This window comes from Saimiri boliviensis, chromosome 12 (genome assembly GCF_048565385.1).
Source record: "Saimiri boliviensis isolate mSaiBol1 chromosome 12, mSaiBol1.pri, whole genome shotgun sequence".
NCBI lineage: Eukaryota > Metazoa > Chordata > Mammalia > Primates > Cebidae > Saimiri > Saimiri boliviensis.
Genome location: NC_133460.1, coordinates 49,663,505 through 49,677,861, shown reverse-complemented (window position 1 = coordinate 49,677,861; position 14,357 = coordinate 49,663,505). Strand labels below are relative to the sequence as shown.

The following is a 14,357-nucleotide window of genomic DNA, read 5'->3' as shown; positions in this document are numbered from 1 at the left end:
GATAGGGTTTTACCACATTGGCCAGGCTGGTCTCGAACTCGTGACCCCAGGTGATCCACTCACCTTGGCCTCCCAAAGTGCTGGGATTGCAAATGTGAGCCACTGTGCCCAGGCTTTTTTATTTTTTATTTTTAGTAGAGATGGGGTTTCACCACATTTGTCAGGCTGGTCTCCAACTCCTGACCTAAAGTGATCTGCCTGCCTCAGCCTCCCAAAGTACTAGGATTATAGGCGTGAGCTACTGCACATGGCTGACAAGTGTATATTTAAAAGCTCATAAATAATCCAGGTGACTTGTGCTAAGTCATTAAGTGCTACTGAAGCTCAGAGGGGAAGAGAGAACACTGAGGCAATCAGAGGAGAGTTCCTGGAGGTGGAGAGATAGAAATTCCACTCATTCCTCAAAGATGAGTTCCCTAAGTGTTTTGTTCAGAGTCACATGAGTATTAAACTGGGGTTCGATGGTGTTGCGTCCACATGTGCACTGCTCATCCTCTCAACTACCATTTATTGATTATTTACATGTCCTGGGCTCTGAGCTAGACAGGCATATATGTTTTGTTCAACCCTCCTATTAACCTACTAAGTTGGGTATTACTAGATCTCCTATTCGGATGAAGAAACAGGCTCAGAGTAGTTAAGAGACTCTCCCAAGGCTTCTCAGCTAATAAATGGGGGAGTTGAGCATTTGGCCTGTCTCCAAAATCAGACTTTTCTCACTGCACCATGTGCATGTGTCTCAAACCTTTAGTGCCAGCCTCCTTAGTGGAAATGCACACACATATTAAACTCACACTAACTCCTTAAAGCAGATGGGTGGGCTTGGCCAGCCCTGGCTTGGCCTTGCCTGCCCCGCTTGTCCAGTTGAGCACATGGGAACTTTTTCTTGGTGACTGTGAGCTCTTAGCACTGTCCCCATGCCCCTTCTCTCTGCCCTTTGCCTTCTTCTGCCTTTGGCCCTTGGGGTGAGTTCATTGGAGCTCCTTGAGTTGTTTGTGAAGCTGGGACTGGGGTCTGGGGGCAACGAGGGGTGCTGACCTTGGACTCGAGTTCATTCCTCTCTCCATGGGGTGCTGTTATTGGTGATGTGGGTGATTTTTGTAAAGAAGTGAGCACTGGTTATGAAGCTGGGCTGACCCGATTCTTGCCACTGACTCACTTTGACCTTGGCTAGGTCACCTAGCCCCTCTCTGTGCCCTTGTTTCCTTCTCTGTAATAAACAGGGAGTTGAGGGTGTTCGCAAGTCCTTATATCATTTTGTCTTCCTAACCTTTCTTTCAGCCTGTTCTCCCCTAGTGATCCAATTTCTCTTCTCTCATTTCCATCCCTACCCGCCTCCCCTGCTTTTCTTGCAGATAAACTCAGGATCAGGCTGATAATCAGGTCTTCAGGCTAGTACTATAACTTCTCCTTCCTATTGGCACATGGGAAAGGAATTTGTAGAGACCACCCACCGCCAGTCTGTGTGTTCTGATGGGCTCACAGGGCTCTGATTTGCCTTCATATCCCCACTTCCTGCCATGCGCAAGGCAGATGTGTGTGGGGTGAACAGGGAAGCTGGGGAAATTGTCCTGGGGGTGCGTGGATAGGGCACCAGCTCAGAGGCTGTGGGATGGAGGGACAGGTGTCTTTCTTCGGCAGTTGGCTATGCCCTACCTTCTCCCCAGTACCCGCCTATTAAGTGAATCACAGGCCAGCACACCCATGAGTCCTCACACCTTGCCTGGCTGCTGGTTCAGGCCTGGTCCTCGTGTCTGGTGAGGTCACGCATGTCGATCCTCCCAGGAAACCAGTAGGACCCAGCTGCCCCCACCCTCTGACTGGCAGACCAGCCTGTGCAGAGGCCAACCTGGACATGGCCTGAGCTCTGGGCCCTGCAAGAGGAGGTGAGTGGCCTGGGGCCCTCCCTGCAGGCTTCCTGGCAGCCTGGGTCCTGGGGGAGAAGGATGCTGGAGGGGGATGTCTGGGTGGGCCCCTGGCTGGCAGGCGGGCACTTCATGACACTGCATCTTCCCCAGGCTCAGGCCCTTTTGTGAGCAGCAGACCAGCCTGGGGGCTGGCAGCAGGACACCTGTGTCTGCATGCTGAAGAAGATGGGTGAGGCCGTGGCCAGAGTAGCAAGGAAGGTCAACGAGACGGTGGAGAGCGGCTCTGATACTCTGGGTGAGTGAGGGCAGGGCTTTCCCCAACTTCCCTGGAAGCAGTTGTGAGACCAGCTTAGAAATGAAATAGAAAGAGATGAAAGAGACACAAGCATCAGTGTGCAACCTCATCCTGAGGATAAGTGTTTTGTGGAACTTTCATTGCAACAGTGTGTAGTTTGTGTAAGACATTTCTTACTGTGGGTCCAGGTCAAAGAGGTTTGAAAACCACTGAGTGATGGGACTTGCCTGCTTGTCCTTTGACTGCTGATGACCTAGTGCGTGTGTGCCCTTGGACCAGGTGAAAATACAGAGCTGGTCCTGGCCAAGTAGCATCCGTGTGCCGAGCCCTGTGCTGGGCGCCTCCTGAATGTTATCTTCTTAAAGCTTCACAGGCTCCTGGGGTGAATGATGCTTGCTGGGCATGGCTAGCCTCAGTAATCGCATGAAGAAGGGTGAAGATGGCAAAATGGGTTTCTTTGAGGTTACTCAGCCGAGAGACCCCTTTACACTCCACTATTTTTTCTTGAATTGTGTCATATATATTATTTGCTTTGAATTGGCTAGGGCATTTTATTCTTCAATCACCCCAACACTCCTAAGCATTTAGGCAAACGATCCCATTTAATTAAATTCAGCAGATATTTACTGACCGTCCACCAAGTGCAAGGGGCAGCAGGGGACACAGTGCAGCTACCTGTGTGTGTGTGCCTATGTGTGGGTGCCTGTGTCCAAGTGTGTGCACGTGGGTGTGTGTGTGCATGGGTGCATGTATCTCACCTCTGGAGTGCAGGCACCACTGTAGAGGCCTGGAGCACAGTCCTGCCTTGGGGATGATCTTGCAGATAGGCAGGCAGAATTGCAGTTAGGTACACGGAGAGGAATTTCACAGGCAGGTAGGGGTGTGTGTGTGTTTGTGTATGTGTGTGTGTGTGTGTGTGTGTGTGTGTCTGTCTCACAAAGGATTGCTTCCTTCCGTGCTGGTTACTGCCTCAGCATAGTCACAGAGAGAATGCCTTTCCAGTTTCTGCAAGCAGCTGCTCACCAGGTGCGTCTGGACGGCACAGCTCTCTCTGAGACAGAGAGAGGTGGTCCAGGAAGTGGAGAGACACTCAGCCTTCAGGACGCGCTTGATCACTGCTTCTTCCAGGAAGCCCTCCACCTTACCTTATCTACCCTTTGCTCCCCTCCTCCTCTGTATCACCCATTCAGCATCTGTAGAGGGCAGGGGCCCTGCCGTGGTTTGCGTCCCCCTACCCTGCCCCGCCCCAGAGCCCAGCTCAATGTCAGGCACTTTGTAAACATGTGGAAGCATTTCCTGAGCTTAACTAAGGTGAGAGGCATTTCCGCTCTCAGCAGGCTCACTGAAGATTGTCATTGGTATTGGAGGGAAGCCTTTGGAAGAAGCCTTAAGCTAGTGAGCTGATGACTGTGAGCCCTCAGTGAAGGAATTCTGGAATTCTCTACTGGGCAGTGATATGGTTGTTCAAGGCTCTCCGCTGAGACTGCAGTTGAGAGCTAGGCTTTGAGTCACATGGGCCTGGATTTGAATCCCTACTCTGCCACCCACTTACCTGGTACTGTAGCAGATTGCTTAACCTCTCAGAGCCTTAGTGTCTTCATCTGTAAAATGGGAATGGTAATTGTGTCTACCTCACCGAGGTAATTAAGAGTAATTGGATTGTCTGTAAGGTGCTTGGTATGCAGGGAACTCAGTAAATGGCAGCTATTATTTTTAATTTTTGCTCATTCCCCAAAGCTGGTGGGACCTAAGTCCTTCCCCTGGCAAATGAACCTTCTCTGGGTGTCAGCCAGCCAGGTCTATGCTGGGTGTGCTTCTCACTGCTTTCCAATGGAGGGTTCAGTGCAAATCGACAGATCTCTGTGATGAGTAACGTACCCCTGCTTGAAAATGTCACAGGGGGCTGGGCATGGTGGCCCATGGCTGTAATCTCAGCACTTTGGGAGGCTGAAGCAGGTCGGCCAATTGCTTGGGGCAGGAGTTCAAGACCAGCGTGGCCAACTTGCTAAAACATACTAAAAATTCAAAGTTAGCTGGGAGTGGTGGTACACGCCTGTAATCCCAGCTACTTGGGAGGCTGAGGCAGGAGAATTGCTTGAACCCAGGAAGTGGGGGTTGCAGTGAGCCGAGATCTTGCCACTGCACTCCAGCTTGGGTGATGGAGTGAGGCTCCATCTAAAAACTAACTAAATAAATAAAAGTGTCACAGAAGAGGGACACAGCAGCTCCACTTCATTCAGATATGGTAAGAGCAGAGAGGTGGAGGGGCGGGAAAACTGAATTCTCCCCAGGGGCGTCAGGGAAGCTGCTTAGGAAGTGGGTGCTGTTTGAGAGAGGATGTGTCAGGAGACAGTCACTCCAGGCAGTGGTGGAGGTGTGCCTGAGTTGGAGAGGTCCTGCCCAGTTGCCACAGCAGCAGTGGGGCAGGTGGTGAGGGATGATGCCTAGCAGGCGGAGAGCCTAGAAGGCCGTGTTGAGAAACCCCTGAACTTCAACCTCTGTGGACTGGAGATTGGAAGGTCAGGTGCCTCTGCAAGGCAGGGGGCATTTCTGTGAGCTGAAGGGTGGGTACCTTGCATCAGGTGAAGTGTGCAGGGTGGCTGGGACAGGGCATGCTGCGACCAGCTCCCCTGCACTGTCTGGGGACCATACCCACCAAGGAACCCAAGCAGTCCTCTGGCTGCCCTGCCAGACCACTACCATGCCTGGGATTGGAACCCTCACTGTCTGGCACCAGAGCCTGGGCCCTATCCTCACCATGCAGCTCTGGGGTGGGTACAGATGTTTGGTGATTGCCAGGGTCATGAGTGCTGTGAAGCTCTAGTCAAGTTGGGAGAACCTTTAGCCATGGTGATCTTGCTTGAAGCTCAAGACTTTCATGTGGAGGGTACTGGGTCCTGAAGTTGTGATTGAATAACAGGAAACCTTTGTACCTATGCAGTGGCCAGAGAAGAAGCAAAATTTCCAACTGGGCCATAGTGGGCACCTGTAATCCTGACCCTTAGAAAATGGAGCTGATCAGGTTCATACAATCTAAGGGGCCTGGGTCAAAGCAGTTATCATGTATTGAGTATACTAGTTGCTTAGGGGCTCCCAGGAATGTGTGCAGTACAGTCCTGGACCTGACATAGCCCACCACCCACAAGACAGTCTTCAGAGAGCAGTGACACACGGACTCCATGCTAAGGTGTGTCAGACAGAACACAGGTTGTCTTAATTCAGAGGTGGGAGATATTGCTGGGTATTGAAGTAGTTCAGGAAGGCTTTCTGGAGGAAGAAGTAATTGAATTGAATCCTAAAGTAACTATATGGTTTTCATGTAAAATAGCTAAGAATCTGAAGCATCTAAAACACCTAGCACCAGAAAATTGCTTAAATAAATTTGGTTACAGCTATACAATGCTTTTTTTTTGTTAGTTTTGGTTTGTTTTGGTTTGTGAGACAGTCTCGGTTGCCCTGTCACCCAGGCTGGAGTGCTGTGGAGCAATCTTGGCTCATGCAGCTTCCCTCTCCCAGGTTCAAGTGATTCTCCTGCTTCATCCTCCTGAATGACTGGGATTGCAGGTGTGTGCCACCAGGCCTGGTTGACTTTTGTATTTCTTTTAGTAGAGATGGGGTTTCGCCCTGTTGGCCAAACTGGTCTCTAACTCCTGGCCTCAAGCGATCTATCCCCCTCAGCCCCCTAAAGTGCTGGGATTATAGGCGTGAGCCACTGTGCTCGCTCTGTCCAATGCTAATTATATAGCCATCAACAATGGTACGTAACATTTCATTGTATGATTGAATAAAGACTGGCACAATCTCATACGTGAATTGGAAAAAAATCAAGACTGCCAAACCGTATGTAGAGTGAGGTACTAATTATGTTAAACCTGGGCATGTAGGTAGGAAAGAAAATGGAAGGAAATCAACCAATATGCAAATGGAGGGAGTTAGAAAATACTACTTTGCATTTTCTAAATGTTCTGTCATGAACCTACTACTCTTTTTTTTTTTTTTTTTTTTTTTTTTTTTTTGAGACGGAGTTTCGCTCTTGTTACCCAGGCTGGAGTGCAATGGCGCGATCTCGGCTCACCGCAACCTCCGCCTCCTGGGTTCAGGCAATTCTCCTGTCTCAGCTTCCTGAGTAGCTGGGATTACAGGCATGGGCCACCATGCCCAGCTAATTTTTTGTATTTTTAGTAGAGACAGTGTTTCACCATGTTGACCAGGATGATCTCGATCTCTTGACCTCGTGATCCACCCGCCTCGGCCTCCCAAAGTGCTGGGATTACAGGCTTGAGCCACCGCGCCCGGTGAACCTATTACTCTTAACATTAGAGAATAGATTTTAGGGAAAGGACCACCTGCCACTATGGAAATAAAGCACACGTCCCGACAACAGCTGAGAGTTCAGGGCTAGCTCGTTCTGGAAGCCCAGGCCCCTGGGAGAGCCACAGCCTTCCCCTGCTTTTCCCTTCTTCCTGGGCTCCCTCCTAGGATGGCTCTCCAGAGCCACAGGTGCTGCTGCAGAGTAGATCTCCTGTAGACACCGGGCTGGAGGAGCTCAGTTACAGGCTTACTCTCACCTTACTCAGGCAGGTGACCCTGGTAAGCACTTCTCACGCTCCCCCTGCGTTCCTGGGGCACCTCTGGCTAGAACTGGAGCCAGCCCTGCTTCCTCCTGTAACCCGAGGCGAGGATGCCAGCCCTTCTCACTCCACTCCAGGCTTCATCCCAGAGAGGTGGGCTCCTTTCCATTTGGACCCTGGGAGGCCCTCAGCTTGAGTTGAAGCTGCTTTCTTCCCAGTCCCTCAGCCCTCCTCAGCATCGTCTTCTGGAGGTTTCTAAGGAGCAGGCAGAGTTGCAAACTGTGCACCAGAGGTAGCCTTCCTCCCCTGAGCCAGGCTCTTTCCCTGCCCCTTTTCTATCTCGGCTTCCATGGGTCCTGGACCCCTACGGGGCTTCCGTCTGTCCCCACCCTTCCTTCCAGCCTGTGGTTGTGGGGCCAGGCTTCCCTGCACCCTGCTCCTCTCTGGGTCTTAGGCTCCAAGCTCTGATGTGTGCATGGGGGCTGGCTTTTTTTTTTAGATGGAGTTTCGCTCTTGTTGCCCAGGCTGGAGTGCAATGGCATGATCTTAGCTCACCACAACCTCTGCCTCCCAGGTTTAAGTGATTCTCCTGCCTCAGCATTCTCAGTAGCTGGGGTTATAGGCATGCACCACCATGCTTGGCTAATTTTTTGTATTTTTAGTAGAGACAGGATTTCTCGATGTTGGTCAGGCTGGTCTCAAAATCCCAACTTCAGGTGATCTGGGAGGCTGGCTTTTAAAGAATGATCGTGACTGTAGAGGAGTAGGATTTGAAAAGGCCTGGGAGCCTTTCCTCAGGCCCAATACTCTCCACTCACATCCCTGCGAGTCCCCAAGCATCTAGTATACAGCAAGTACTCAATGCATGCTAACTGCTTGTATTTTTGGTAAACGCTGTCTCTACCAAAAATAGAATTTAAAAGATTAGCCAGCTGCAGCAGCACACACCTGTAGTGTCAGTTACTTTGAGAGGCTGGGGCAAGAGGATTGCATGACCCCTGGAGGTTGAGGCTGCAATGAGCTGTGATCAAGCCACTGCACTGCAGCCTGAGTGAAAAAAAGTTCTATTTAAGAAAATCTGATATAATATACTCTACTTTTTTTTCGATCCAATAAATCTTTTGTGTCTTACTGAAAAAAAATGTAAGGGAATAATCTTACTGCTTTTTTATGTTCTATTTTAAATTTTTGATTCTTTAATCATTTTAGAAACAGGGTCTTGCACTGTCATCAAGGCTGGAGTGCAGTGGCACAATCATAGTTCCCTGCAGCCTTGAATTCCTGGATTCAAGTGATCCTCCCACCTCAGCCTCCCAGGTAGTTGAAACTACAGACACTTGCTACTAGATGGACTAATTTTGAAAATATTTTGTAGAGATGGGATCTCACTGTGTTGCCTGGGCTAGGCTCAAACTCCTGGCCTCAAGCTATCCTCTTTTCTCAGCCTCTACTTGTTTGTTTTTTTTTTTTTGAGATGGAGTTTCGCTCTTGTTACCCAGGCTGGAGCGCAATGGCACGATCTCGGCTCACCGCAACCTCCGCCTCCTGGGTTCAGGCAATTCTCCTGCCTCAGCCTCCTGAGTAGCTGGGATTACAGGCATGCGCCACCATGCCCAGTTAGTTTTTTGTATTTGTAGTAGAGATGGGGTTTCACCGTGTTGACCAGGATGGTCTCGATCTCTTGACCTCGTGATCCACCCGCCTCGGCCTCCCAAAGTGCTGGGATTACAGGCTTGAGCCACCGCGCCCGGCCAACCTCTACTTGTTTTTAAAACTGTACTGCTTTTTCTTTTTTTTGAGACGGAGTCTCGCTTTGTTGCCCAGGCTGGAGTACAGTGGTGTGATCTCGGCTCACTGCAACCTCCACCTCCCAGGTTTAAGAGATTCTCCTGCCTCAGACTCCCAAGTAGCTGGGATTACAGGCGCATGCCACCACACCTGGCTAATTTTGTGTATTTTTAGTAGAGATGGGGTTTCAGCATGTTGGACAGGCTGGTCTTGAACTCCTGGCCTCAAGTGATCCAACCCCCTCAGTCTCCCAAAGTGCTGGGATTGTAGGCTTGAGCCACTGCACCTGGCCTGCTTTTTTCTGTAACAGGACGTTCTTGGAGGTTTGAGTCTGTTGTTCCTGCTGACTCTAGCTCACAGTAGGTTGTTCTGGGTGGACTTTATGTAATAATTTGGGCCCTGTGCTTTTGTCTAGTGGACTATCATCTGTGTAATCCTGGGTTGCGGGGCTGTGTCCTCCGGAGGGGTCGTGTTTGCTTTGGTCAGGTGCCAGTGTGACCAGCCTAGAAGCACATCTTCTGTTAATGTCTCAGCCCTAAGGGTTTCTCTGTGTGTATTAAGGGATGTAAATATTCAAACCCTAAATATGAACAGGTCTGTGATTTCAGAATCTTAGTGGAGATTTTTGTTTAAAAATTCACTGCCCAGGCAAAGATGAAACTGCTTTTTGTCTTATTGAGTAGTAGACTTTTATTATTTTATTTTTTATTACTAAGTAGTAGATTTTCTTTTTCTCTGGTTTACCCCTTCACTAAAGGTAGTTCTTCAAATTCCCAGATTTCTGCAGGAGTCTTGGTGTTTAAGCCTTAGTCCCTTGGTCCCCCAGACGATCCTACCTACCCTTGTCTTCCAATTTCTCTAATTTTTTTTTTTTTTTTTTTAATGAGATGGATTCTCCCTCTGTCACCCAGACTGGAGTGCAGCTGCATGATCTCAGCTCATTGCAACCTCCACCTCCAGGGTTCAAGCGATTCTTCTGCCTCAGCCTCCCCAGTAGCTGGGACTACGGTGCCTGACACCGCACCCAGCTAATTTTTGTATATTTAGTAGAGACAGGGTTTAACCATGTTGATCAGGCTGGTCTCAAAGTGCTGAGACCTTCCAAAGTGCTGAGATTACAGGTGTGAGCCATTGAGCCTGGACTCAGATTCTCTGTTTTTGATCTTTTGGACTTTTTTTTTTTTTGAGACGGAGTTTCGCTCTTGTTACCCAGGCTGGAGTGCAATGGCGCGATCTCGGCTCACCGCAACCTCCGCCTCCTGGGTTCAGGCAATTCTCCTTCCTCAGCCTCCTGAGTAGCTGGGATTACAGGCACGCGCCACCATGCCCAGCTAATGTTTTGTACTTTTAGTAGAGGCGGGGTTTCACCATGTTGGCCAGGATGGTCTCGATCTCTTGACCTCAAGTGATCCACCCACCTCGGCCTCCCGAAGTGCTGGGTTTACAGGCTTGAGCCACGGCGCCCAGCCCTTTTTTTTTTTTTTTTTTTTTTTTTTTTTCGAGATGGAGTTTTGCTCTGTTGCCCAGGCTGGAGTGCAGTGGTATAAATCTTGACTCACTGCAACCTCTGTCTCCCAGGTTCAAGTGATTCTCCTGCCTCAGCCTCCTGAGTAGCTGGGATTACAGGCCCATACCACAACGCCCAGCTAATTTTTGTATATTTAGTAGAGACAGGGTTTCACCATGTTGGTCAGGCTGGTCTCAAACTCCTGACCTCGTGATCTGCCAGCCTCGGCCTCCCAAAGTGCTGGCATTACAGGCGTGAGCCACTGCACCTGGCCTGCTTGCTCTTATTAAATGCCAGGGATTGTAGTAAACAATTTGCTGGTTTTGACTCATCCCCCATGATAACCCTATGACAAAGGTGATGTTAATACCCGCATTTTACAGATGAGGAAACAAAGGTGTGAGTAGCATCTTTTATCGTGTGTGTGTGTGTGTGCGCGTGTGTGCGCTTTTTTTTTTTTTTTTTTTTGAGACAGAGTCTCCAGTCGTTCCAGGAGCCCCACAGATACCAATACTCAAGGATATTCAAGTCACTTATATAAAGTGGTATAGAATTTGCATGTAACCTACACACATCCTTTTGAATACTTTAAGTCATTTCTAGATTACTTATAATACATGATACAATGTAAATGCTATGTAAATAGTTGTATTGCTTTTTAAAATTTGTATTATTTATTTTCAAATATTTTCTGTGTTTGGTTGAATTTATGGATACAAACCCCCCAGATATAGAGAGCCAACTGTATATATTAAGTGTATGTTTGACTATAAAAAACGGCCACGCTCTTTTCCAAAGTGATTGAGAGCTCCAATTGCTTCACATCCTTTTCAACACTCGATATGGTGTTTAACTATATACATTCTTTAGGGTGTATGTATCTCATTATAGTTTGATTTATTTTTCTTTTCCATTTAGTTTTAATTTACAGTTCTCTGATGATGAATGAAGTTGAACACCTTTTTTTTTTTTTTGAGCCAGAGTTTTGCTGCTGCTTGCCCAGGCTGGAGTGCAGTGGCGTGATATCAGCTCACTGCCATCTCCACCCTCCGGGTTCAAGTGATTCTCCCGCCTCAGTCTCCCAGGTAGCTGGGATTACAGGTACTTGCCACCATGCCCAGCTAATTTTTGTATTTTTAGTAGAGGTGGGGTTTCACCATGTTGGCCAGGATGGTCTCGAATTCCTGACCTCAGGTGATCCGCCCGCCTTGGCTCCCAAAGTGCTAGGATTGCAGGCGTGAGCCACCACACCTGGCCGATGTTGAACAACATTTCATGTGCTTGTTGGCCATCCATTCATCTTTGAGGAAATCTCTATTCACATCTTTGCCCATTAAAAAAATTGGGTTTTCTTTCTTTTTAGTTTTGTTTTTTAGAGGCGGGGTCTTGGTATGTTGCCCAGGCTGGAGTGCAGTGGCTGTTCACAGGTGCATTCGTTGCACACCGCAGCCTGGAACTCCTGGGCTCAAGAGATCCTCCCGTTTCAGCTTCCAGAGTATCTGGAACTATAGGTGCGTGCCACCTTCCTGGCTCACATCTTAAATTTTGATTAAATTTAATTTATCATTTTTTTCTGCTGTAGATGGTACTTTTGTTACTGTATGTGAGAAGTCTTTGGCTAGCCCAAGGTCACAAAGATTTTCTTCTATCAGGATCATTTGAGTATTGGTTAAGCATACAGATTCATGGACCCTACTCTAGAGCTTTAAAAGTTGAATGTTACCAGTGGGCCTGGGGATCTGCATTTTAGCATGAACTGTGTCTGATTCTTTTCTGCCTTGTATTTTGAGAATCACTGGCTTACTGGTTACAATTTGGAGCTTCCTGTCCTGGTGGCTGCTGTGGGGTGGGGCAGGGGCATTGCCTGCCCGGGCTCTGGATGTGCATGTGGGAGATGATGAATGAAGACGGACATGGATGTGAGGTGTTCCTGCGGAGGGACCTGAGCAGCTAGGCTGGGAGCTGTGGAATCTAATGCAGACCAAGGCTAGTGGGAGGGGTGTGTCCGCCTTTCCTCCCCGCCCAGGCCCGCCTGCGCATTGGCCGAGCGCTTGCCTCCTTCTGTACTGGCCGGCAGATGGCGCCCGGTCACAGGCTAAGCCGAGCACCGGAAGCCGAGCCCCGGGACCTGGCCAGGCTCTTGCTGGGTGTGGGCTCCAGGGTCTTGACCAGGGCTCCACTCCCTTCCTGCGTTTGCATTCCTGTCCAACCTCGGCAGGGACCTGATGTTGCAGCCCCTTTCTAGAACAAGAGTACTCAGGAAGCACTTAATAGATACTCACTGAATCAGAACCTTGTCTTTTTTTGGTTCAGAAACTGCCACTGGATCCTTTTTCAAAAAACATACGTTGAGCAGCTACTGTGTGTGCCCTACCTGCAGGGCAGTGCACGTGCCCGGGAGTGCCCAGTCTGGAGGGGAGGCAGGCATCTCCCTAGCACACTCTTACACTGAGAGGAGGCAGCCAGGGACTGGAGTGGCTGGCAGCAGCTTTTCTGGCCTGGTGGGGTGGTGGTCTTGGCCCTCACTGGGGCTTCTTGACCTGTAGTTCCTGGCCCAGAGCTGAGGCTGGCGCCTGGTAGGGGTGAGGGGAGTGTGTTTTGCTGTGAGGTCTCCTGGCCTGGCGAGTCCTGAGGGTCAGTCTGGCACAGTCCAGCTCTGAGAGCAGGGAGGAGGGAGTGGGCTCTCACACGGCAGCCCCTAGACGGCCGGGGCTGCCTGGCTGTGTTTGCCACGAGGACTGAGCCTTCGGTCTGCCATCCTTGGCCCCCTGCCTCTCGGGGGAAGCAGGTAGGAATCTGCCAGGCAGGCGAGGGGGCTGCTCTCCCAAGGGAGCTGAGTTCCTCTGTAAGGAGAGAGACCTTTCCCAACTCTGCCTCCTTCGTGGTGCGCTGTGGAGTGGGGTGACTTGGAGCCTTCTGCCTAGCATGCCACCGCTAGATGTGCACTCTGGATTGGGGGTCCTGGGAGGCAGAGAATGACCCTTCTCTGTCTCCTGTTCTGTGCCCCCTGGGAAGGAGGAGGGTTTTTTTCCCTTGAGGGCTCTGCACCTATTTGAAAGGAGGGCTTTGTATCCCCTGGCAGGCACTTCTCCACCTTGACACTTTTGCGTTTTGAGCTGGGTGCTTCTTTGCGGTGGGGGCTGTGCTGCGCTTTGTAAGATGTTTAGCAACATCCTAGTCTCTACCCACTTGAGGCTAGCTATCTTAGTCCATTCAGGGCTCTAAAGCAACATGTAAACAGCAGAGATTTAATTCTCACAATTCTGGAGGCTGGGAAGTCCAAGGTCAAGGCAATGGCAGGCTCAGTGTTTGGTGAGGGTCTGCTACCTGGTTCATTAAAGAACGTCTGTTAATGGCACCTGTTAATGGCAGAGTATCACCCCGCAGGGTGATGTTCTCAAGAACAAGCAAGCTCCACCCTTTCCTTACTTACTGTGTGGCTTTGAGCAAGTTCTTAACTTCTCTGGGCTTTTGTTTCCTTACCTACAAAAAGGGACTGATTGCTGCTTTCTTTGCTGGAAGACCTCAGGGCCTGTCCCGGGCTCTTGGCCACATGGGCTCCTCCACTGGGACCAGCTGTGGTCCCTTTAGAGCCATCGGTGGCCACACTGTTAGCATTATCATGGCTGCTGTTTTTTTTTGTTGTTGTTGTTTTTTGTTTGTTTGTTTTTTGTTTTCCCAGACAGAGTTTCACTCTTGTTACCCAGGCTGGAGTGCAATGGTGTGATCTCGGCTCACCGCAACCTCTGCCTCCTGGGTTCAGACAATTCTCCTGCCTCAGCCTCCTGAGTAGCTGGGATTACAGGCACGCACCACCATGCCCAGCTAATTTTTTTTTTTTGTATTTTTTTTTTTTAGTAGAGACGGGGTTTCACCAGGTTGACCAGGATGGTCTCCATCTCTTGAGCTCGTGATCCACCCGCCTCGGCCTCCCAAAGTGCTGGTATTACAGGTGTGAGCCACCGCGCCCGGCCCTGGCCGCTGTTTTTATTCCCTTTTGTATGCATATGTTTGTGTGAGTCATCAGTTAAATTGAAATAATTTAATATCCCAAATTGTTGACTGTGTGTCATTTGATTATGTTCTGTGCAGGGTTTGCTTTTGATTTTAATTGAATATGGGCTTCTTTTCTTCTTACTGGCTTGCCAGGCAGGAGTTTTTTTTTTTTTTTGGGGAGTCTCGAAGCCCATGATAGCCCATACAGTTGTCGCTGTGTCATTAGACAAGGGGTCATTAGAATAAATGCAGTTCAGGGGTCCTTTCACTCCTCCAGGGATGACAGAGCTGAAGCACATCTTTGCCAGACATTCTCAAATAAAAACAATATT

The 14,357-nt window shown here is 49.5% G+C and overlaps 1 protein-coding gene across 3 annotated transcripts in view; it reads left to right on the top strand.

The window, feature by feature from the left end:
- The window catches only part of LRRC20 (leucine rich repeat containing 20), a 77,219-nt gene that overhangs the window by 3,965 nt on the left and 58,897 nt on the right, over positions 1-14,357 (top strand). For 2 of the 3 annotated variants that reach the window (XM_010339296.3, XM_010339297.3), the window contains exon 2: positions 2,019-2,163. The exons of the other annotated variant lie outside the window; for it this stretch is intronic. In XM_010339296.3, coding sequence (XP_010337598.1) covers positions 2,082-2,163 — 82 coding nt within the window. In that variant the 5' untranslated portion in view covers positions 2,019-2,081. The remainder of the gene's footprint in view (positions 1-2,018; positions 2,164-14,357) is intronic. 3 annotated transcript variants of the gene reach the window in all.